We start from the raw sequence: 22,461 nt of genomic DNA, 5'->3' as shown, positions 1-22,461 counted from the left end.
AAGATAGAGATGACATACAGATCAGTTTTAGGGCAGTCATCAAGTGAAAAGATTCTGCTGCAAGTACCCTGGTAGAGGAGTATGGGCAATGATTTTTTTTTTCTTTATTCCCATGAACCAAAGCCGCCTTTGCTTTCCCACCAATTCCATTTCTCCCAGGAGTACTGCAGAAAGGGAAGGTGCAGTGGCTGTTCCCAATACCTACCACTATGGCCAAGGTAGCCATTCTGCTGCTACGTGGTATAAAAAAGAAGGCTTTTGCCCTGTCCAATCCATTTTACCCTCACCCAGCACCACAAGGAGAATCCCTAGGGCACCCAGAATTTAAGAGCCTCAAGTTGGTCCACATGTATGATCTCAGACCTAGCACCTTTCATGGATTCCAAAGGTAGTCCACATTCTCTAAGGAGCCAGGAAGCCCAACAGCAAGAACATTTCAGATATTTTGCAGAACTCCTTAAGAAGAAATTATCTTATGCCCCTGTTGAGGTCATTGTGTCAACTGTTGCAGCTTGACTCCCAAAGCCCAACTTCCCACCTATTTGTTGTGCCATTCAGCAGTCAGAATATTAATTTGTTGACACCCATTTTGAGGACCTCCAACAATTAATTGAAATCAGAGACCTGATCATAATTCTTTACAATGTTTAGGCAATTTGCACTTCTGTTATGCTATAGCCCCCTGTGATGATATGGGCAAGTGCCAGCATAGCCAGCTGGTGTTTTATAAAGAATGATATGTCCTTTGAATATCAAACTGATTTATACAAGCTGCTTGTATTACAAATGTATTGGAACTGTATGTCATTTGTATATCAAACTGATTTGTACACATGTTTGTGCTGAAAATGTATTGGTGAGGTTTGCTTGTGTTAAAATGTGCCAACAGTGCACTCTGCTGAAATGAAAAGAAATTACATGTATTAGTGTAACTGAATTAAATCTATATGTTTTAATAGAGGGTACTGGGACAGCAAAGGTTAACTTTAAGAAAAATAAGGGAAATGTAAATGAGCTGTTAAACCATTAAAATGGCACACCACAGTGCTGAATGAGACCAAAGATGCTGGATCTGGGCTTTGTTCATTAGCTCAGTGAAAAGAGGGGATGTCCCAGGTACTGCCACAAACATTTGGATGTGTATTGTGGCCATCTGTGCTAAATTCAGCTTCAAAGGGGAATACTGTGAGAACCTAGAGTCAGGGGTCATTCTGCCAGCCCTCTTGGAAATTATATTTCAGATATTACAGAAAGAAGTCTGAGTACTGGGTATTCTGTTTGGGAAGCCTGACTAGAAAGACCCTCACCCACAGCATATTGTCTTGTGATAGTAAGCAACTTAACTAAGGGATAGTTATTCTTTTAGATTCAGTCAGGAATATAGTGAATTTTAGTTTAGATAATTGTTTTTCTTTGTTTGTCTGAGTCTGTCCATCAAGGTTCTTTTCAATACTTCCTGTGATCTGAACTCTGTGGCTTACTGTAAAAATGTGTTCAATATTTTCATGTTCTTTCACTATGTCTTATTAAATATATTTATTTTTTTATTGTGGCTGGATCTTGTAGAAAGTATCTAACCTTTGAGAGTACTTATTTATTTGGTCACTGTGTGGGCCACTCCAGAAGGCCTAGTTATCTTGGTGAACTGCTGCCATTTGTATTAGTATTCATATTACACAGTATAATTGGACACAGTTTGTTAAGGGACTTAGAGTCGCTGACTGTGGAGTGTCTGGTGGCTGTGATAACTGCCTTATATTCTGGGCAGAAGGGAGTACAGCAGGTAAATATGTGGCAGACCTTCCTGTGTGTGTGTGTGTGTGTGTGTGTGTGTGTGTGTGTGTGTGTGTGTGTGTGTGTGTGTGTGTGTGTGTGTAAAATCAAATCTCTGTGTGTATCAGCTACTTGGGGCAGGGACACGAAGCACTGGGTTTACAGAGAAGGGTGCTGGAGTACTTGGCTTGGACACTCTGCTGAGGACCTAGCAATACAGCTGTACCAGTGGGGAGTCTTATTGGGGACTTGGAGGGAGACCGATATTGAGACATCCAGACCCCGAGCTGAGTGTATTCCCTGTGTGCTCTTAAAATAAATTGTACTTGATGCAGAGAGGTCTGCATCTGGAAATACTGCATGTATCCATTTGTATTCCAAGTGCATGTCCTTCCCCAGAATCAGTGGTGAGGATTCAGGCTCCTTGATTACTGGCCCAGCATGGGGACTACACATATTGGTGGCCATCGCATATTGGTAGCAGTGGTGGGCATCACACACACATTAAAAAAAGATTGTGTGGCAACACAAGGTGTGTTCCAGCTTTGAAAGACGGTTGATTAGCTGTGCACTTTGTTTACTTTCATTACAGTTCTGTGGTGACTAGCATCTGTATGGCAACATGATGTTCTCTTAGATCCGATGCCATTTCCATCCATCACAACCTGTGGGTTATTGGCTACAACTGTGATCCGAAGCCAGAACCTTCAATTCTGGAGCACTCCTTCCTTTACCCATAATTCTCTGGTCTAAATCTCTTTAGATTCCATTTGCTGTCGCTGCCAATTGATCATAGTCTTGAACTCCTTATGATTAGTGACTTTTTATATAATATAACTTCCATGTTGGTCTCCTCTGCCTCCCATAATTTTTCTTGTATTTGTGGGTTCTAGTGTATAAATAGTCATAGGTTAGGTTTTAGGATTGTAGTGACTGTAGTTCTAACTTTTGTCTCATTACCATTTTTTACTACTCCCTTTCACTAACAACAAAAAGCGTCTCTCTCTGATTTTTATTACTGTGTCGATTTTATAATCACTGTTGTGATTGTTTCTGCATTGTTTTTTTTTTCACCCTGTTTTTGTAATGGACAAAGCAACTTTGGCATTTAAAAATGTGTAGCGCATGGGCACAAATTATCCCTCAGCAACCACGTGTGCCTGTTTGGGAGTACAACACCTAGACTTTGAGTGGCAGGCTTGCATCCCTGATGCCAAAACCCTGGCAGATAGGAGGCCCAGAACTGCTGCAGCCCTCGGCAACTTCAGTCTTTCCACCCCCAGCTAAGTAACAGGACAAAAAAAATCTGTGAAGGATAAAGAAAAAGATAAAGACAAGGAAAACAATAAAGTAAAATCTTCTCATGGACAAGGAGTGCAAACACTCCTCCTCTTCGACTGAGGGCCAGCCAGATTCAAAGATTCACTGATCTTCATCTTGTCCTACTTCTACACTGACTTGGGTCATCAGTGCTGCCTCTGCATTGGTGATTTCAGTTCTACATTTTGTTTCTAAAGGCCCTTCTGCTTCCTCAGCTAGGGTTCATTCCTTCTCCTTCCCCATTATCCCTGCAGAGTTTTCTCCAAAACCGTCCCCTTGCCCTACTCTGATCCAAACCTATTCCTTCTGGATCCGAAGCTCAGATCCCTCTGCAGAGATGGTCTCAAAGCCATCTTCTGTGAACGCTTCCAGGTCTGCTAGATCAGTTGGGAGCCTTAAATACTCTGATTTGGAGCAGCTGATGCATTCCTCATTGAAAGGTGGTCCTAGGGATCATTCCCTCTGATGGTGCCATGAGGCCAGAGTTTATGGCGTCATCAGCTCTAGGTTTGACTTTTTATTCACCAGCATCACCAGTGCTGGGATTTTCAGGTCCAGCTGTGCAACTGCCCTCCCCAGTGCTGGTGCCAATAGCATGGCTGCTTCAGACACTAGCACCTTCCTTGATGTTCTCGACTCCGGCCATGTCAGAGCTGAATGCATCTTGGTGCCGAGTGGTCATGGCTGGCACCCCTGAGTTGGGTTTGACTTTTAGCTTTGGAGTCATGCCTGCCCCATGTGCTTTGGCCTTAGACAGCTGCACTTTACTCTCAAAGTCAAAGTCTGACTCTAAGTTCTCACTTCAGTCTTCTAATCCAAAAGGTGCCAGTTCCAGCTGCCCACCTTCAGTGATGCCATTTGATGCCATAGAAAGGACAGATGCTTCAGCAGGTAAGTCTGATCCATCCTGATCACTTCCTCTTCCTGCTGTTTTGGCTACAGATCAGCTGACTCCAGGACAACTCACACCCATGTGCCTTGAGGTCACTCTGTACTTGGGTGCCTCCTCTTATGTATCCCCTTCTGCTTCTCCCCCTGTGGAGGTCTAAAAGAAGAGTAAATGTAACAGGAAGCATTTGGACTCCCCTGAGGCACCCTCACTGAAGATACCTAGATGAAGAGGAAGGATTCCACAAATCCCTCCCCCATGAAGATGTCCCCTTTGGCAACTTACTTGAATTGTTGAAACAACATGACAGGTGGACCACCAAAAGCCCCTTGCCCTGAGGAGTTGGTGTTTCCCCTGGTTTATGACACGGGCTCATCCACATCGTGGATGGTCTACCATCCAGATGCCCTCGTCAATCTGGTATCTCGGAGGGCCTGGTGCAAACTTGGCATGGTTGAGACTACCTCTCAGAAACCTGACAAAGTCCTGGTTCCATGCAAGGTTTGGCCTCATTGGAGCAAATGTCCAGTGGTGGTCACCACTGTGGTTGCTGCTGCCACCAAAAAGGATATGTCAGAGGAGAGTTCTATGGTTCTTCTTGCCTAACAGTGCATCTCGGGCCAGACAGACAGTGACCCTATGCTTCAGACACATTCTCCCTATGTGCACTGAATTATCTAGCCCATTTGTCAAGGCTTCAAAGAGACCTTATTTCGCAAGTGTCAAAGGTGGTTAAATTCGCAGCTGCCTCTGGACTCTCAAAAAACCATGGAGGCTCAACTGTCAAAAATGTAGTTTATTTCCCACATATCCATCGAGGCTTTTGTCTGGTGCTGCTAATGGTACCACCCGCTCTACAGGTACTGGTATTACCGTGCATGCTCCACCTTGCCTGGATGCACGTATGCAACTTGCTGGCTATTTCAAGGTGTCCTTTTCAAGCCCCTCCCCACTTTTCTTTTTGATGGATCCTTGCTTTTTTTGGCCCATAGATCAAAGAGACTCTGGCTTGGAGTGAACAAGACAGAAAGATGCTGTCTGCCACTGGACTTTGCTTCTTCACCACTCAGTGAACCAGAAGGAAGGGAAGTGTCTCATTTTTTTCATAAATCACAGCTGCCTTTCCGTGATGCCCCTAGTGACAATTTCCCTTGAGGTGGGTGTGGGGGTAACATTAATGAAAACTTCAAAAGGGGCAACAACAGTGTCCAGAACTAGGGTTCCCATGGTTCATTCTCCAGGAAGCCCTTCCTGTGCCCCTGAAGGGTTGCCTGACTGCCGCACTCTGGAGGGAGTTTGGGAGCCCTTTACTGTCCGCACAAAGCTTGGGAGGCCATCATGTCAGATGGTTGGATGTTGAGAATCATATCCAGAGGTTATACCATTCCCTTTCTATTCACTGTAAAGACTACTTCAAAGTCCCTTACTAACATGTCTCCCATCAGTGAAGGGGAAGCAGTAGTGGAATTGCAGAAACTGCTGCTCAACCAAGTCATCCGAGATCTCCCACCAGACCAGAGAGGATATGGGGTCTATTCAAGATTCTTTTTAGTATCTAAGAAAAAAAAAAAAAACAAGGACCTCAGACCCGTTTTGGATCACAGTAAGTTAAACCAATATTTCAAACAGACCTGGTTCTGAATTGTTATGAGTGCCGTCCATTCAGACCAGGTTCTGAATGGTCATGAGTGCCGTCCATTCTACCTCTTCTGAGAAAAGATTACTGTGCTCAAAATATCTTAAGGCTGTCCACTGTTGCATAAAGATAGCAAGGCATTTGAAGACAGCCCTGTGCTGTCAGCTGAGAGCCAGTCATAATTAGTTTTGAGCACTGGCCTTTGGTCTCACCACAGCTCTCTGGGTGTTCAAATATATAGCAGTGGTAGCAGCCTGGTTCAGGTTCCACGTCTTTCTGTACCTGGAAACCTGGGTCCTGAGGGCTTCAAGGAGGGTGTCCCTAATCAAAGCAAGAGACTGCTCCAGCTGCGTCTGTCCTGAGGCACAACAGTGAACTATGACACGTCCAATCTGGAGTTGGTTAAGATATTGGAATTTGTCAGTTGTCATATAGATATGGTCAATCAAACTGCAAAACTGCCACCTTTCAGGTTATATTCTCTTCAAATTCAATCTTAGATTCTGTTGCCTTAGAAACCTCCTGCTTCCTCAGTTCTACATCTCCTCAAACAAGAGGCTTATTTTAGCTGCGTAGTGTCAATACTATCAAGCCACTGTGACCATTGACATTTCCCTTCTAACGTTGGGGGGGGGGGCACTTTGAGAGGAAAACTGTCCAAAGTGCATTGTCTCAAACAGAGGCCAATCTCCACATCAATTTTTTGGAGATGAGAGCAGTCTTCCTAGTGTTGCAGGCCTTCCAGGACCACCTTCTCAAGGGTATGATTGCCATTCAGGCCAACAATATAGCAGTAATATGGTATTTAAACAAACAAGGAGGAACCAGTTCAAATCTGCTGTGTCGAGAGGCCATCAGAGTTTGGCAGTAGTTTCTGATTGCATTGCATATCCCAGAGGAGCCAAATATTTTGGTGGACAGTCTGAATCATGAGTGGTCTCTAAATCTGGCGATAGTTCAAATTTTCAGCCACTAGGGCCATCCCTGCTGCAATCTATTTACTTCCCTTTCCAACACTAAATGCAGCAGTTTCTTCATCCTGACCCCACTAGAGGGACAGTCATCAAGGGACACTTATCTGCATGCCAGGCTTTCAGATCTCCTTTACACCTATAACCCCATTTTTCAGAAGGCAGCTCATTGCAGAGCAATGGTGAACCTCATTCCCCCTTTCTGGCTGAGTTATGTTTGATTCCTCTTTCTTTGGCCTCAGGTGTTTCACTCTCCCTGGGTGCTGGACAACATCCTGGGTCTGATATTTCATCCTTCGGGCCTACCTAACCCAAATTTTCACTCCTTTCAATTAATTGCTTGTTTCCTTCAGTTCCATTGATGGCTAGAGACCCCAGGCTTCCCAACAAGGTTATTTATATTCTTTCCTCTTCCCAGAAGCTTTCCATTAGGAAGTTCTAAGCAAGCCATCAAATAGAAAAAGTTTTCCTTTGGGCTTCTGCCAGGGGTATAGATCCCTTTCCCTTTTTCTGCCCCTGTGGATGCTATTCTGGAATTTTTGGCCGATCTATTTAATTCCAGGCTCATTTATTCTGCTATTAAGGGTCAGTTGGCCGCCATCTTCAACTTTCACATTAGCATGGATAATTCTCCAGTGGCAGCTCTAAAACTTTCTAAGGCTTTCTTAAGAGGTACCTTTTGCTTCTGCCTCCTGTTCATGATCAGGTTCTTCCATAGGATTTAAACCCGCTGTTTTAAGTTCTTAACTCACCACTTTTCAAGCCAGCAGCCGCAGTTGCTGTAAAGCTGTTATCTTGGAAACCCTCTTCTTGGTGACCACTGCATCTGCAAGGAAGGTGTCTAAACTTCAAGACCTATCTTCCATTCCTCTGTATATGGTTTTCCACAAGGATAGAGTCACCTTAAGAAGAAATCCTTCCATGTTAAGTTGTCTATCTCGCCTTCATTCTTGCTGGTTGGGTTCGGAGACGATCCTCGGCCATCTTCTAAAGCTCGGGAGCTATTCACTGGCTCGAGGCCTCCCCATATCCCACAATGCCTGGCGCTAGATCCCCAGATCTCATTTGCCGCTTCTGCTATGAGGTTGCTTTTGCTGGCTCAGGTCGTATTTTTCGTCTTTTGATAGGTTTTATATAAACATTTTCATATAAATAGTTAGTGTTTAATTTTTATTATAGTAGTGTTAGTACTTATTGTCTCTGTGTACTTTTAGATCTATCCCATCCCCTTAGAAAACTCGTTTTTACTGTTAGAGAGTTTTCACCTCCCGACTCTCTTTTTCTCTCTTCAAGGTAGCCATTTTTAGTTAGAGGCTAACCCTTGTTCTCTAAATACCTTTTTGTAGTGTTTTCAGGTAGAAATAGTTGTAGTACTTTACTATTTTCTACTAGATATATATATATATATATATATATATATATATATATATATATATATATATATATATATATATATATATATATTCTAGTTATAGTGTGTGTGTGCATTGTTAAGGTGTGGTAACTGGGTTTTTTTTGTGTGTACGGGTTTCTTTATACTTGTTACCTACTGTTGTACTGTTGACCTTTTTTTCCTGGGATATTTCCTTTTTACAGGATGTCCAAAGATACGAAGGTATCGGGATTCAAGAAGTGTGACTCATGCTGTCAAACGATGTCTCTGACAGATGGCCACACTTCTTGTGTCTACTGCTTGGGCGCCCTACACCTGCAGGACTCTTGTTCGGTGTGCCACGCCTTTAGTCCAAGAGTCCTGCAGGAGCGTAGGAATAAGTTAATCCTTAGAGGATTACTAAAACCTGAAGGGTCACCTGCTAAGATTCAGCCAGGGAAACTCTCCAAGCCATCGAAGCCGTCGTCGTCTGGTGTGGCATCTGCTTCGACTTCGGTTCTGGAACCGAAGTACCTGCTTCTCAGTCGGCTCCGATCCTGGTGTCAGAACCTTCATGGAGCCGAAAGCATTCTAGGTCCCCATCCCTAGAGTCGATTCGCTCAGCTCCGGGGTCGCCTCTGTTACAGTCGGAGCAAAGTCACCGGTCTCACTCTTCTCGGTCTTCAAGGCTGTCTGACCATGACTTGGAGAGAGTGGTGAGCAGACTTCTGAAATCGCAGGCCCTGGCTAAAATGCTATCCAGCCCCCCTCATTAGGGTTCGGCTCTGCCCGTTTCTACAGTAGTTTCTCCTTTGACTCACCCCTTGAGTTCAGAGCCGGAGCTGGTTGGGGTTCGGATCGTGGAACTGTCGGCGCCGATACCTACCCTTTCAGTTCCATCGGCTCCGATCACTTCCATGGTGCCGTCCTTGGAGGGATCTGGGCGCCGAGACTCCTTCGTCTGTTCTGAGGGGGCAAGTGGCATCAGACCCTTGTCCGACCCCATTTTCCCTCTCGGAGCTTCAGCGCAGGTGAGCTCGGCTCCTACATCAGCCTCGGAGCCATCCCTCTCGGTGCCGGGGGGGGGGGTTCCGGTCTCTTCAGAGCCTGAGCCGCCTTCTCTGCAGGGAAGGGGTGCCTTCGAGGTCATGAGGAGTGTGCTGGCCCCTCAGTCAGCCCCACGGTCAGCCTCTTCGGCTCCTCCCCCCATGGTGCCTGTCTCTGCCCCTCCTCCAGACCCCAAGCGAGGAGAACAAGCACTCCAGGTCACCCCAGTGAGCGTGTCTTCCTCTTCCGACTCCTCCCCTGATCATTCAGAGGAGCCCCCTCGAAAGAGAAAATGTAAGAGGAAGCATGTTGACTCCCCTGAGTCTGTCACTTCGGACACTGACTTAGAGGATTCGGAAGGGTTCCCGAGGTCCCTCTCTGAAGATGTCTCCTTCTCAGACATCCTTGAGATGCTTAGGCAGAGGGGGAACTGGACTACCCTTAACCCTTCTGAGGATGAGTCAGTATACCTGGACACGTTTGGTACTCGCCCCTCCACCTCCTGGGTGTCTCTGCCTTTTGATCCACTGATGGCAGTGGTGGATCGAAAGGCGTGGTCAGCCCCAGACACAGTGGAACCAACTCCCCGAAGGCCCACGAAATTCATCACAGCACCACAAGACAAGCAATTTTTGACAAAGGGTGTCCCTGTTGATGCTGTGGTGGTAGCAGCGGCCACGAAAAGGGAGCTGGCTGAGACGTCTTCTTCTGTCCATCCACCTAATAAGGAGTCTAGGACGATGGACAGATACGGGAAGCAGATGTTTTCCTCAGCGACCCTTTCCATGTGGTCGCTGAACTATTTGTGCCATTTTACCTGCCTTCAAAGGGATCTCCTTAAGGAGCTAGGAGATACCCTTCAAGATCCATCAGCTGCGGGGGCCCAGGATAAGATTACCTCCCAGCTGGCGACTCTTAATTCGATAGTGAACTCCTCCATGCGGCTCATTTCTTATGCCGGCCGATGGGGCGAGTAGAGTCACAGGCACAGGTGTGGCCTTGAGAAGGCATGCTTGGATGTGGTTATGTAACTTTGCGGACCCCTTTAAGGCGTCTTTCACCAATACCCCTTTTGATGGTTCTGCTCTTTTTGGACCACAGGTGAAGGATACCCTTACCAGGTGTGAGCAGGAAGGCAAGACTCTCTCTGCTGTGGGAGTCCGTTTTTCCACTCCTTCTAGACCATACCCCAAAGGTCAGAAAAGTGGGAAAATGTGATTCCGGAAACCCCAGGGAGCTGTGCCTGACACACGTGGTGAGTTTCCCTCCAGGGGCAGAGGAGGGAACAACAATAGATGCCGCCCTCGAGGCAGAGGGGGCCCACAAAATCAGGGCAGCAGAGATTCCTTCTCTGACAAGCCCTTCCAGCATCCCTGAGGGGCTGCCCGCCTTCAGAGGCAGTCAGGGGAAGATTATCTCTATACCCAAAAGCCTGGCAAGACATAACTCAAGACAGATGGGTACAGTCTATCATATCTGGAGGTTACAGAATTCCCTTTGTTCATACCCCCTTAAGGTCAAGCAAATCCCTTCCAGATGTTCCACCCAGTCTAAGGGAACAAGCAGTGCAAGAGATCTCAAAACTGCTACAAAAAAGAGCCATCCAACGAGTCCCAGCAGACCAGCAAGGATCCGGAATTTACTTAAGGTTCTTTTTGGTACCAAAAAAGACAGGGGACTGGAGACCCATTTTGGATCTCAGCAGACTAAACAGGTCTGTACAAAGAACGAAGTTCCGGATTGTCACGCTTCAGTCCATTCTACCCTTTTTGGGTCAGGACAATTGGATGTGCTCCATAGATCTTCAAGATGCGTACTACCATATCAAAATGGACAGGCGCTCCAGAAGATTCCTTCGCTTCCGGCTGGGAGCCAGTCATTATCATTTCCGAGCTCTGCCCTTTGGTCTCACCACAGCCCCCAGGGTGTTCACCAAATGTATGGCAGTAGTTACCTCTCACCTGAGACGGCAAGGATTCCAGGTGTTTCCCTATCTAGACGACTGGCTCCTTACTGCTACCACCAGACATCAGCTGCTACGAGCCAGGAACTACACCATCCAACTTGCTCCAAGCTAGGTATCACAATAAATTTCGAAAAGTCTGCATTGTCGCCTTGTCAGTCTATAACCTTTATAGGCGCAAGTTTAAGTACAAAAGACATATCAGAGAGACTTCCGTTACACAGAGTATTAGATATTCACCGACATGTACAGGTGTTATTAGGATGCAAGAAAATTTAGGCCAGATTCGTCCTAAAGACATTGGGCCTCATGGCAGCAGCGATCATACTAGTCCCCCTGGCTCGTTTTCATATGAGGATTCTTCAGTGGTTGCTTTTCACCCAATGGTCATTTCTACAACTTCCAATGTCTCACATGATTATGATTACACAGACATGCAGAGACCAGCTTGCTTGGTGGATGGTTTCCCCGTCAGTACCCCAAGGCAGACCATTTGTTCTTCCCCCACCAGTAGCCACGGATGCCTCCCTGATCGGGTGGGGGGGGCACTTTCAGGGCAGAACAGTCCAAGGCACCTGGCAACCCCACTAGTACCATCTGCCTATCAATGTCTTGGAGATGAGAGCTGTGCTTTTAGCGTTGCAAACTCTTCAGAACTCTCTTCCCACCGGGACCATTGCAGTTCAGACAGACAATATGTCGGTAGTGTGGTACATCAACAAGCAGGGTGGAACCAAGTCCTACCCCCTATGTCGAGAAGCACTCGGACTCTGGCAATGGGCAATCTCTTCCCAGCGGTTTTTGATAGCAACGCACATCCCTGGGAAGTCCAACGTTATAGCGGACAGGCTGAGCAGAGCAATTTTCATGCCGCACGAGTGGTCTCTCAATCAGACAGTGGCGGACCAAATCTTCCGCAAATAGGGTCAGCCTTGCTGCGACCTTTTCGCCACCCCCTTCAACAGCAAGTGCAACAGTTTCTTTTCTCTCCTCCCTCTTCCCGGATACCCTCTCCGAGACTCTCTCATCCACGATTGGGCTCGGGGACTTCTTTATGCATTCCTTCCATTTCCCCTGATTCCCAAACGAATACAGAAAGCTACCGTGCTGGGATGCAAGATGATTCTCATTGCCCACCTACTGGCCTCGACAAATTTGGTTTCCGTTCCTGCATCATCACCTCTTGGAGCAGCCGTGGACCCAGTACCAGACCTCCTGATCCATCAGTCGGGCGGGCTGCACCAATCCCTTCAGTCTCTCAACCTCACTGCTTGTTTGCTCCACTTCCCTTAGCCAGGCTTCTGAACATTTCCCGATCAGTGCGTGAAATCATATTATCTTCGCATAAATCTACCACCAGAAAAACTTATGCTAGTAAGTGGAAATGTTTCTCTTGCTGGGCAGAGTCTAAAAATATAGATCCCTTTTCAGCCCCTGTCCACCACGTTTTAGATTTCTTATCAGAACTTTTTCAGGTTGGGTCCTCTTCTGCCACCATTAGAGTTCAGTTAGCTGCAATTTCAAATTTTCATACAGGCCTATCTGAAACTAGTATTATGTCCCATAAGCTTTGCAAAGCTTTTCTTAAAGGGACTACTTTGCTCAGGCCCCCAGTAAGAGATCCCCCCGCCTCCGTGGAATCTTAATTTGAGCTTCCCTAATATTGCCCCCCCCCTTTGAACCCGCAGCTTCATGTTCTTTGAAGTTTCTTTCTTCGAAAACCCTCTTTCTTGTGGCAATTACCTCAACTAGAAGAGTTTCTGAACTCCAGGCCCTTTGTGTTCGCCCTCCTTATTTAGTTTTCCATAATGACAGAGTTTCGCTAAGGACTAATCCCTCCTTCCTTCCTAAGGTACCTTCTGAGACTAATCTGAATCAGTCCATTGATCTTCCGGTCTTCTTCCCAAATTATTCCAACAAAGCTGAACATAAATTACATCAGTTGGATGTTCATAGACAATTACATTTCTACTTGCATAGGACTAAACAAATTAGAAAATCAGATCACCTCTTCCTGTCCTATGCTGAAGGTAAACAAGGTCTACCAGTGTCTAAAGTAACTGTCTAGGTGGTTGACTTCTATTATTGCTCTGATTTATCAATTGAGGAACAAACAGCTCCCTGCTAAACCAAAAGGCCACTCTACTAGGGCTTTAGCCACTTCTGTAGCTTTTCAGGCAAGATTACCAATGGAAGCCATTTGTGCGGAAGCTACATGGGTCACTCCCCATACATTCATTTCTCATTATAAGCTGGATGTGGCCTCTAGGAGCAGAGCTGATTTTGGTTCCACTGTGCTGAAGAGTCTGTTCCGATGAGCCACCCAGGACTGAGGTGCTAGGGGCGCTGTCCCAACCAGCAAGAATGAAGGCGAGGTAGACAACTTAACATTAAGAAGTTATGTACCTACCATAACGTTCCATGTTAGTTGTCTTCTTCTCACCTTCTTTCTTGCGTCCCACCCTCCATCCCCCTATCCTAATAGACCGAGAAGAGTTGCCCTCTGAGTTCCATTTAGCTGGCTGGGTCTTATCTGGTTTGTTCCCTCAACCGTTTAGCTCTGTAGCTAAACATATGCTGTTAGGACAGGTGTCCTTATCTTTTGTCTGTAGTTAGGTCTACCAAACGAGATCTGGGGATCTAGCGCCAGGCATTGTGGGATATGGGGAGGCCTCAAGCCATTAAATAGCTCTCGAGCTTTAGAAGATGGCCGAGTCGGAGCCGAGGATCGGCTTCGAACCCAACCAGCAAGAAAGAAGGCAAGAAGAAGACAACTAACATGGAACGTTATGGTAGGTACATAACTTCTTATTTTTGCCTATTTTCTTTCCAATTTTCAGTAACAAAGGAGTGTATTTACTTGTTTGAATGTTCGCTGCCAAATGAGATTCTGTTTGGACAGAACCAAAAAATTTCAGAAAATCTAACCAGCTTTTTGTTTTCCTTTCCAAGTCACATTTGGGTAAGCCGAAAGTCATCCTATCCAGATGTCTCTCCCGATTTCAATCTCTTTCACATAACTCCTTGAAGGGGTTTCTTTGCCTTATAAACCTAGGGCTCATTCCACTAGAGCAGGGACTACTTCAGTCGCCTTTTTCACACAGGCATATATTGATGGCATTTGTGCATTAGCTACATGGTCTAACACTTGTATCTTTGTTCCCATTACAAATTGGGCATTCAGTTTTGGTCTTTGTCCTCCTGTAGCTCCACCATATTGCAGAATGTTCTCTCTCTTAGGACCACAGTTGGGAGTTTCTGGCTGGGGATTCTGTCCCACAGGTTGAGATGGATGGAAAAAAACATCAGGTATGAAAGTTATGTACTTAAAGTAGCGATAGATCTATGTTGCCTTCTTCCATTCTCTTCAACCATCTATCCCTCTGTGACATTCCAATTTGTCACTGTTGGTTGTTGCTCTCCTGGCTGGCTATCCAAAAGATCTATGTGAGAAGGCCCTCTTGATTCCTTTTTTTCTCCTTACCATATCTCTGGATAAGATTGTTTTAAGGGCAATGATTAGGCAAATTTGAGCCGAAGAGATTCAGTTAGAGTGGGGAATTATGGTAGAGGAGGAGGAGTTCCAGGACTGAAGGTTCCAAAGGTGCTGGCCTTGGATTGGATCTTTTGTCATACTGAAGCTTTAAGTAGTGGTTAACAGCTACAGTAGAAGAGCATTGGAAAGCTGTTAAATGCTTCATTTATACTTTTTTAAAATTTTTGAATGTGTTTAATAGTTTCCCATCACTTTTCTGTGGTGGTATTTCTGCATGGCAGCAGTACGTGTGCTGCTGTTTTAAAAAATGTAAAGTGCTTAACATTACTATACTTTTCCCACTCCAATTTTTTTGGTACATGGGAGCTCCGTGCCCTCCAAATAATTATGATTAGGCCTCACTGTTCATAATCCAGTGTATTATGTATTTTCATTTTCAACATGTATGCCAAGCTTCACTGTTGAGGTGAATTTCTTGGCATCGATGTTTCGAATGTGTGAAAATCTGATTGACTGGAGAACCCAGTCATGGTCTTCTATATTATTGTGAATCGTTACTTGTGAACCTGCGTGCCTCACAGCAAGAGGTTCTCCGGTTCAATCCTGGGCTGGGGTGCCTTCTGTGCGGAGTCTGCATGTCCTCCCTGTGGTCGCGTGGGTTTCCTCCGGGTGCTCCGGTTTCCTCCCACATCCCAAAGACATGCTGCAGGTGGATTGGACACTCTAAATTGGCCCTAGGTGTGCGTGTGAGTGTGCCTTCTGTGGAAGGTTGGGCGCCGGGCTGGCAACTCGACACCGTAAAACTCCACTGCCATTCAATGTGCGGACAAGGTGATCCGCTGTGGCGACCCCTAACCGGGAAAAAGCCGAAAGAAGAAGAAGAAGTTACTTGTGAACCTGCGTATAATAAGTTTATTTTTCCCATCTTTCAGAGCACTCCCTGTGTGCCTAAATTGAAGGGGGTATGTTGATTAGGGTATTGCTAAAAGTTATGTTGGGGGTATATTGATGAATCTGATTTGGTTAAGGTTACGTTTGAATAGGGTTAGAGATGTACTGGACTCTGCTTCACATGGATGGGGGAGCCTATACCAGAGCACTGGGATCCTCTGAGAGACACATTTGTCTCACCAGCATGTTCTACTTATGCCGCAAGCAAAGTTTAAATCCCTGGATCTAGTATATCAGGTGCTATTAATTTTGAAGATGTGCAAAAGCTCAATCAGGGCTAGATCTAAGGATACTTTTTGTGCTAAGCACAGATAGCCTGTCAACAAGTTGTAGGAAATAGACAGGGCTGGAGATCTGCATAAGATGATGTGTTACTATCCTGGATTCTCTTGGTGAGGAGCCTCTGTGGGCATTCCAGCTGTTGCATATTCCTAGTCAGGAACATACCGAATGGGGCAGCATTGATCTTGAATCGAACTTTCCATCTACTCACCTTCTGTCCAAAGCCATAAAATTAAGGGGAGGGAATCCTGCATCTGATGGATGTGCTCAGGCAGTTCAGGTATTAACACTGACAAGATTAGAAAATTTAAACAAACTGAGTCAGTTTCGTCTCATTTATTTCACAAAAAAGGTTACTGCAAACACAAACCAAGTAAGAAAACAAAACAAAAAATGAGTGCCCCAGTAATAAATAAAAAAAATAAAAAACACAAAATACATTTATATTACAGATTTTAACACCTTATTAAGGTATTTAGAATTTTATTTGCTGCAAACTACAACACTTTTATATTTTTATTAGGATGGAAAGAAAGGGATATGTAGAATGTGTTGTATCCCTTTAAATGGGGCTGCCTTTGGCATCACATGACTGGTTAGGACCTGAAATAAAAACAGGTAAGTGAATTGATTTAAACTATCTTTGAAAAAGTCTCCGAAGAAGAGACAAAAGGACTAGGATTTAAAGTTTTTTTTGGTTACTGACGCTTTGGTTTTACAAGAATTGCTTTGGACTTAAACAGCACTACAGGTATTTTTCACCTGCTTTTAAAAGAACTGCTCTGGTGTTTTTAAGAAACAGTAACACTGACTACTCTGGATTACTAACTTTCTTGGACTTTCTTGGACTTAAAAGCAACATCACTGATCAACAGAGCCTTGTTTTATGATATATTTTTACTCGTTAGAATAAATTGATGGAGAACATAGCAAAGCTTGGGGCACTCATTTTTTTATTTTTTTTGTTTTCTTACTTGGTTTGTGTCTCATTTATGCCAGGAAAGCAAGGAAGACCGGCATCTAATCAAACCTTATCTAAACTGATGACAGATTACATTCCCCTCCATTATATCTGCCAGGATAAACCACAGTAAGGATAGGTAAGAGTGCATAGGTTCATAGGTTCATACTAGGCTATCTGCCCAAGGGCATTTATAAGCCTAGCCCATAGTTATGTGGCTTTCGCCACCCCTTTAGTTTGAATAAAAACTATGCCTATCATTTTTCTGTGCCTCTGTCAAGCAGTGACACTGAAGTAATCCCAGGGGTATATCTGCGATCTCCCATCCATTGGTCAAGATTCCTCTTGAACAAGGCCAGCGAGGTGCTCTGCCTCACATGTACCGGGATTTTGTTCCACAGCATAGGGAGTCTCTGGGTGATGAATCTGTCCCTCCAGCACGTTCTATTTATAACCGTGTCAAGGTTTAAGTCTCCCCCCTTGTGGTTCTGAGGGATCTAGATTTTTTGAGGTGAAGCATATTCATCAAATCTGGGTTTGACATGGCCTTGTATGTCAGGCACAGGTCACCTCTGAGCAAGCGGTATGAGACTGAATAAAGCTGGAGTTCTTTCAGTCGGGCAGCATAAGACATATTTTTGAGACCCTTTATCCTTTTGGTGAGGAACTTTTGGGGCCTTTCAAGCTGCATCAGGTGTCTGGTCAGATACATTCGAGCGGGCATTGTACTCAATCATAGGTCTAATGAGTGATGAGTACAGGGGACGATGACCTCCCTTGATCTAGATGTGAATCCCTTCATGATCAGGTGGGCGATATAGAAGGTTTTCCTAACTACTTTAGCAACATGAGTGTCAAGCGAAAGACTACTGTCAACTTGGGTCCCCAGATCCCTGATGACTTTTCTGTGCTCAGTGGATTGTCACCTATATGGTAGCTAGGGGTAACCTTGTTTTTCCCGAAGGGTATGACTATGCATTTTTGGCGTTTAACTTCAGGCCATGGCTCTGGCACCAGTTATCCGTTTCTGTGAGGCCCTTCTGGAGGATATCTGTGTCAGATGTGTTTTCGACTATGGCCCAGTTTGCAGTCATCTGCAAACTTTGTCAGCCATAACCCTCCTGTGTTTGCTTGTACTTCAGAAAAGTAGATGCCGAACAAGAGTGGACCCAGGACTGAGCCCTGTGGGACACCACTTGTGACAGGCTTTGAGTCTGACATGGCTCCAGCAACTCTGACCCTGTGGGTTCTGTCGCTTAGCCAGTTTGCAACCCATCTTGTGATGTATGGGTTTACATTCAAGCTGATGAGTTTTTCGATGATACCTGAGTGGGGTATTGTGTCGAAGGCCTTTGCCAGGTCGAGGTAGGCTGTATGGACTGCCTTTCCCTCATCAATGGCCTTGGTGACTGTCTCGAAAAAGTCAACCAAGTTTAAGAGGCAGGATCTGCCTTTGACAAAGCCAAACTGGGTTGGATCCAAAGTCTGCAAGTTCCCTATGTCTTTATTTATGAGTTCCATTATGATCCTCTCCATGGCTTTGCAGATGAGGCTTGTCAAGCTAATGGGGCGGTAATTTCCAGGGTCTGTGGAGTTGCAAGTACCGCAATTTTCTTTAAAAATGTATCAGCCTAGAATTTCTGTGGGATAGCACCCTGTACCAACAGTCACAGGTATTACAAACACTACCCGTTAGACACACATTCCAGAACCAGCACAGTATTTGCCACTGCATTTCTGCAAGGTGTACTGTAACTTCTTCCCTAGTCTGAGATCAAACCTACCCTTTGGTTGCAAAATGGTTTAGCTCACTCGAGCTTATAACGCCTTTTTTGCATAGTTTCACACCCATACCTCCTTATGTACAACACATTTCACTGCAGCAGTGATCTTTATTCTTAACAGAGTTTATATATGTGAGCACCACAGCAGATGTTCAGATATCACTTCTGCTGCCTTTCTCTGTCTGCTCCTCCTCCATTTTACTTGCTGCTTTTGAGACTGGTTACAGGTGTTTTCACCCAGCAGGTCTTCCCTTCAAAGGGTACCTAAGATAATCTTGTCAGGCCCCATCTAAAGCAATTGACCTTTTCTATACCTTGCATTCTTTTCCCAGCGATTATAGGTACACTTGTTAGTGTTTTATTCCAAAATAAACTGCAAAGAATAATACAAGCTTTTTTTTTTAATGACCAAACACAGTACTGATATCCTTGGTATGCAAGGAGGTGAGTTCTGCTATCAAGACTTCCACAGTAACACTAGTTTGTCCAGAAGGAGAGAATATCAACCTGCAGCTAATTCCTATCATTCTCATACCACGTCTCCTGTGCACTTCCTGCATCCTTACCAAACTTAAGTCAAATCAAATATCCAAACTAAAACAGCGTTTAAATTTGAAGCCAGTCATCCCCATAAAACCTGCTGCTTCCTTCATGTTCTCACCATGACAAATACCATCACTAAGCTAACTTTTACAGTAGTATACAATAGCAGGAAATGTATGATCACACTTTCTAATTCTTGTCTATATACAGAAGTCACAAAAGTCATATGGAGACTCCTTGTATTCTAACTTTATTACCAAAGTCTGGATTACCATGTCATATTCTTTAATGCCACACTACCTTCAAGAATTGCTACATCTAAACAGTAAATGGTTCTGCCCATGCACCTGTTTATCTGGATAATTCAGCAAAATTTTATCCTTAGCAGTATTCCATGTGAACACAGTATATGAAATCTGTAACTGTCTTGGATGTTATAATCTATCCTTGTCCTCTATCCCACATAACCATCCTCTTAAAAATACAAACTCCTGTAGAGACCTCAGAATATCTCTATCCACACCCTTACCCCCTCTCATTCTCCTCCTAAACATATAAACAATGTTCATTATTGGATCACTGTTTCGGTAGCCTAAATGTTATAGGATGTATCATGCCAAGGCCAGCTTCTAAACTATAGAGAACATTCTATGCACCCATACAACTGTTGAGGACAAGCCAGTATATAAACTTGTGTACATGATTTAAATTTCAAAACTTTCTTGCTGCTGAAACAACCACCAAGTCTTTCTCTCTCTGTGCTACAACTTCGTAGGCTTGGTGGTCGGCTAGTTTATTGCAAAATGGACAGATAAATAACCCTGTTAGGGGCTACCTCCCATTTTTGTATGAAAAGTGTGTCTGTTTTCTAAGAATTTGTGTGTAAGAGATAGTGGAAGTGTTCATGTCGTCAGATACCCTTCAAAGATCACCATATGTCTTGCCTTGTTTGTTTAGGGCAAGAACACAACACTCAGTCTTATTCAGTTTATTCATGTTTACTCCTAAAAGCCTAAGCATAGTATCCTTTTATTACATTTAAAGAACCAATCAAATGCTGTTACTGGTAGAGTTATGGACCACATTTCTGTCTCCGCTCCAAGAAGGGAAAAGGAAGCATTTTTCACACACATTTTTAATACTGTGTATTGCTGTTTTGTTTTTCTGTTAAATGTATACCTTGTGCATATTTTGTGTTATAGTATTGTTAGCAGTGTTTTTTAAAGCACCCAGATAAAGTTGTAGTAAATGGAATATATGGAGTACTGTATTTCAACATTATCATATATTCTGTTTTTTCAGTGTCATGTACTCCTTCACTTCAGCGATGATCTCTTTCTTCATATCTCTAGTCTCTCTCAATCATACAGGACTGTTTTTCTTTTTCCTTATGAGAATTTCTAGGCTGTATACACACATCAGTACTGGCCAGTCTCCATATCTCTAGCTCAATAAGTGAAAAGTTACTGAGGGCTGCTATCCTCATGCGATATTTTGTGTGTTGTATTTGACAGACATGCTGCCATCATCCAATGTTTTACTTTATGTAGTGCATTTGGCAGATGGATTACCTTACCTTAGGGTAGCAGGTTGGGTTACACCTTTTATTAATTAGACTTTTACTTGGCTCTGTGAATGATTCAGATGACCACTCTTAAAACTGTGGTTATATGTGAAAATGTGTTATGAAGCTGTCAGTTTCCATTTCTGTAAGGTTGCATCAGGAAGGAACACCTTATAAACTCACTGTGATCTAACTGTATCAATTAAGACACTTAGCATTGTTTTGTTCTTTCAGAATATTTTGTATGTAATGCTGGTGAAAGCAAGATTTGCAGGAAACTTCTTGACATCTTCCAGAAAGACAGTAGATTACAATGCTGAATTAATAAGAAATTGTGAAATTGTACTTGTTGTACAATATTTGCATTCTCTGGACATGTGGGAGTAAGTATTTGGTGTGTGATGTTTGGTGAGTCTGATTAGAGACTAGCATTTAAAAGTATAATATTACATCCATAAATATGGCTGCAAGGCTTGAGGCCAGGATTAATTATTTGCAGATCCGATTATGCATGGCACACTATATGGTTAATTTTCTATTCCAGGTTTGACACTTGAAAGCATTCTTTTTTACATTTCTTTGGAAAGCTACATTAAAATAAACTACTATAGGCTCTGTGCTGCAATCTAAATATTGACCTTGACATGCAGATGGTTTTCTTTAACATATGTATATTGTTTCATTACAGTTCTGTACAGATTTCTGCAGAGCATCAAAAAAGACTCCAGCAGTTTTTGGAATACAAGGAATAATTTTTCATATGGCAGTACTCACCACCACTAAAGTATTTCAAGCAGCGTTGGGTAAAGACATGTCAGCAAGGCCTACAGAATTATTTAAAGGATCGAGAAGTTCTATATTTGGTACTCTGACATTCTGTTGGTGCTGTTCTTTGACTTTGGAGTTAATTAAATTTCTTGTGCCTCTGGAATGACTTTTGAAACCAAGTTTCTAAACTCTTCTACAATTAATTTACTTGTTCAATTGCACACTTTTTTTTTTCAGTTGCAATCTGTCATCACTTGTTTACACATCCTTCACTGTTCACTTGTACATTGATCCTTTCTTTGCAGGCACAATATATTTTTGTAAGACTACTTTATTTGATATGGCTATGGCAGCACCATGTGCTGACTTGAAAAACTGACACTTTTAAGTGAGAACTCCCAACTCGGAGCCCGAAGGTTGTCTGTAGCACTATGGCGATAATGTTTTGAAGGATGTTACTTCGCATACAGAAGCAATGTCTCCTTAAGCAAACGATCGATGTAACCTGCATTTGGCTTTCTTGCTCTTCTCATCTGAATTTTCTTTTGTAAGATGATGTGGGTGAATGAAGACTCTGGGCATTTTAGTGTAGTATATTAAAATTAGTCAGTCTGTTATTAAAACATGTTTTTTACTTTATTTTAGCTGTATATATATTTTTTTGTATCAGAGCTGATCAGTAAGGTGAGCATCCTACGAAGGATCCGGATGTTAAGACTATAAACCATAAATAGTAAATAAAGTTTAAAAAATATGTGAAATAATATTTGGGCAAAATATCAGCTGTGACCTACATTGAGTTTTAATGTACAAATGTGAGGCATAGTGATTTTGAGATGGCACCACTCAAATTGATCATGATCACATAGCATGAAAATATTCAGACAGAATGGTTTTGTTTGTTGTGTCATATCAGGATTTGTTTGTGCATCCACATTATGAAAGGTGTGTGTCTTTAAGTATCTCCCCTCCCCCTCTTTGACCAAGGTAACTAATGAAAAACGACTAAGTGTCTTTATTTCTGACAGTCACTAAACGGTCATGTACAAGAGGTAAAGACTAGCTGAATGACTAAACACAATTATGTATTTTAATTGAATGCCACATAGTTTGCTCTACATGGTTTGGGGGAAAGAACTGG

The 22,461-nt window shown here is 43.6% G+C and overlaps 1 protein-coding gene across 1 annotated transcript in view; it reads left to right on the top strand.

The window, feature by feature from the left end:
- Positions 1 to 21,959, top strand: part of NDC1 (NDC1 transmembrane nucleoporin) — a 2,145,343-nt gene extending 2,123,384 nt beyond the window's left edge. Inside the window, exon 18 of the mRNA XM_044085460.1 lies at positions 21,241 to 21,959. Within this exon, the coding sequence (XP_043941395.1) occupies positions 21,241 to 21,304 (64 nt within the window). The 3' untranslated portion in view covers positions 21,305 to 21,959. The remainder of the gene's footprint in view (positions 1 to 21,240) is intronic.
- Positions 21,960 to 22,461: the final 502 nt, after the last annotated feature.

The sequence above is a fragment of the Protopterus annectens genome, chromosome 10.part0 (assembly GCF_019279795.1).
Source record: "Protopterus annectens isolate FY-2018-M chromosome 10.part0, PAN1.0, whole genome shotgun sequence".
Lineage (NCBI taxonomy): Eukaryota > Metazoa > Chordata > Ceratodontiformes > Protopteridae > Protopterus > Protopterus annectens.
This window is presented reverse-complemented; position numbering and strand designations above follow the sequence as displayed.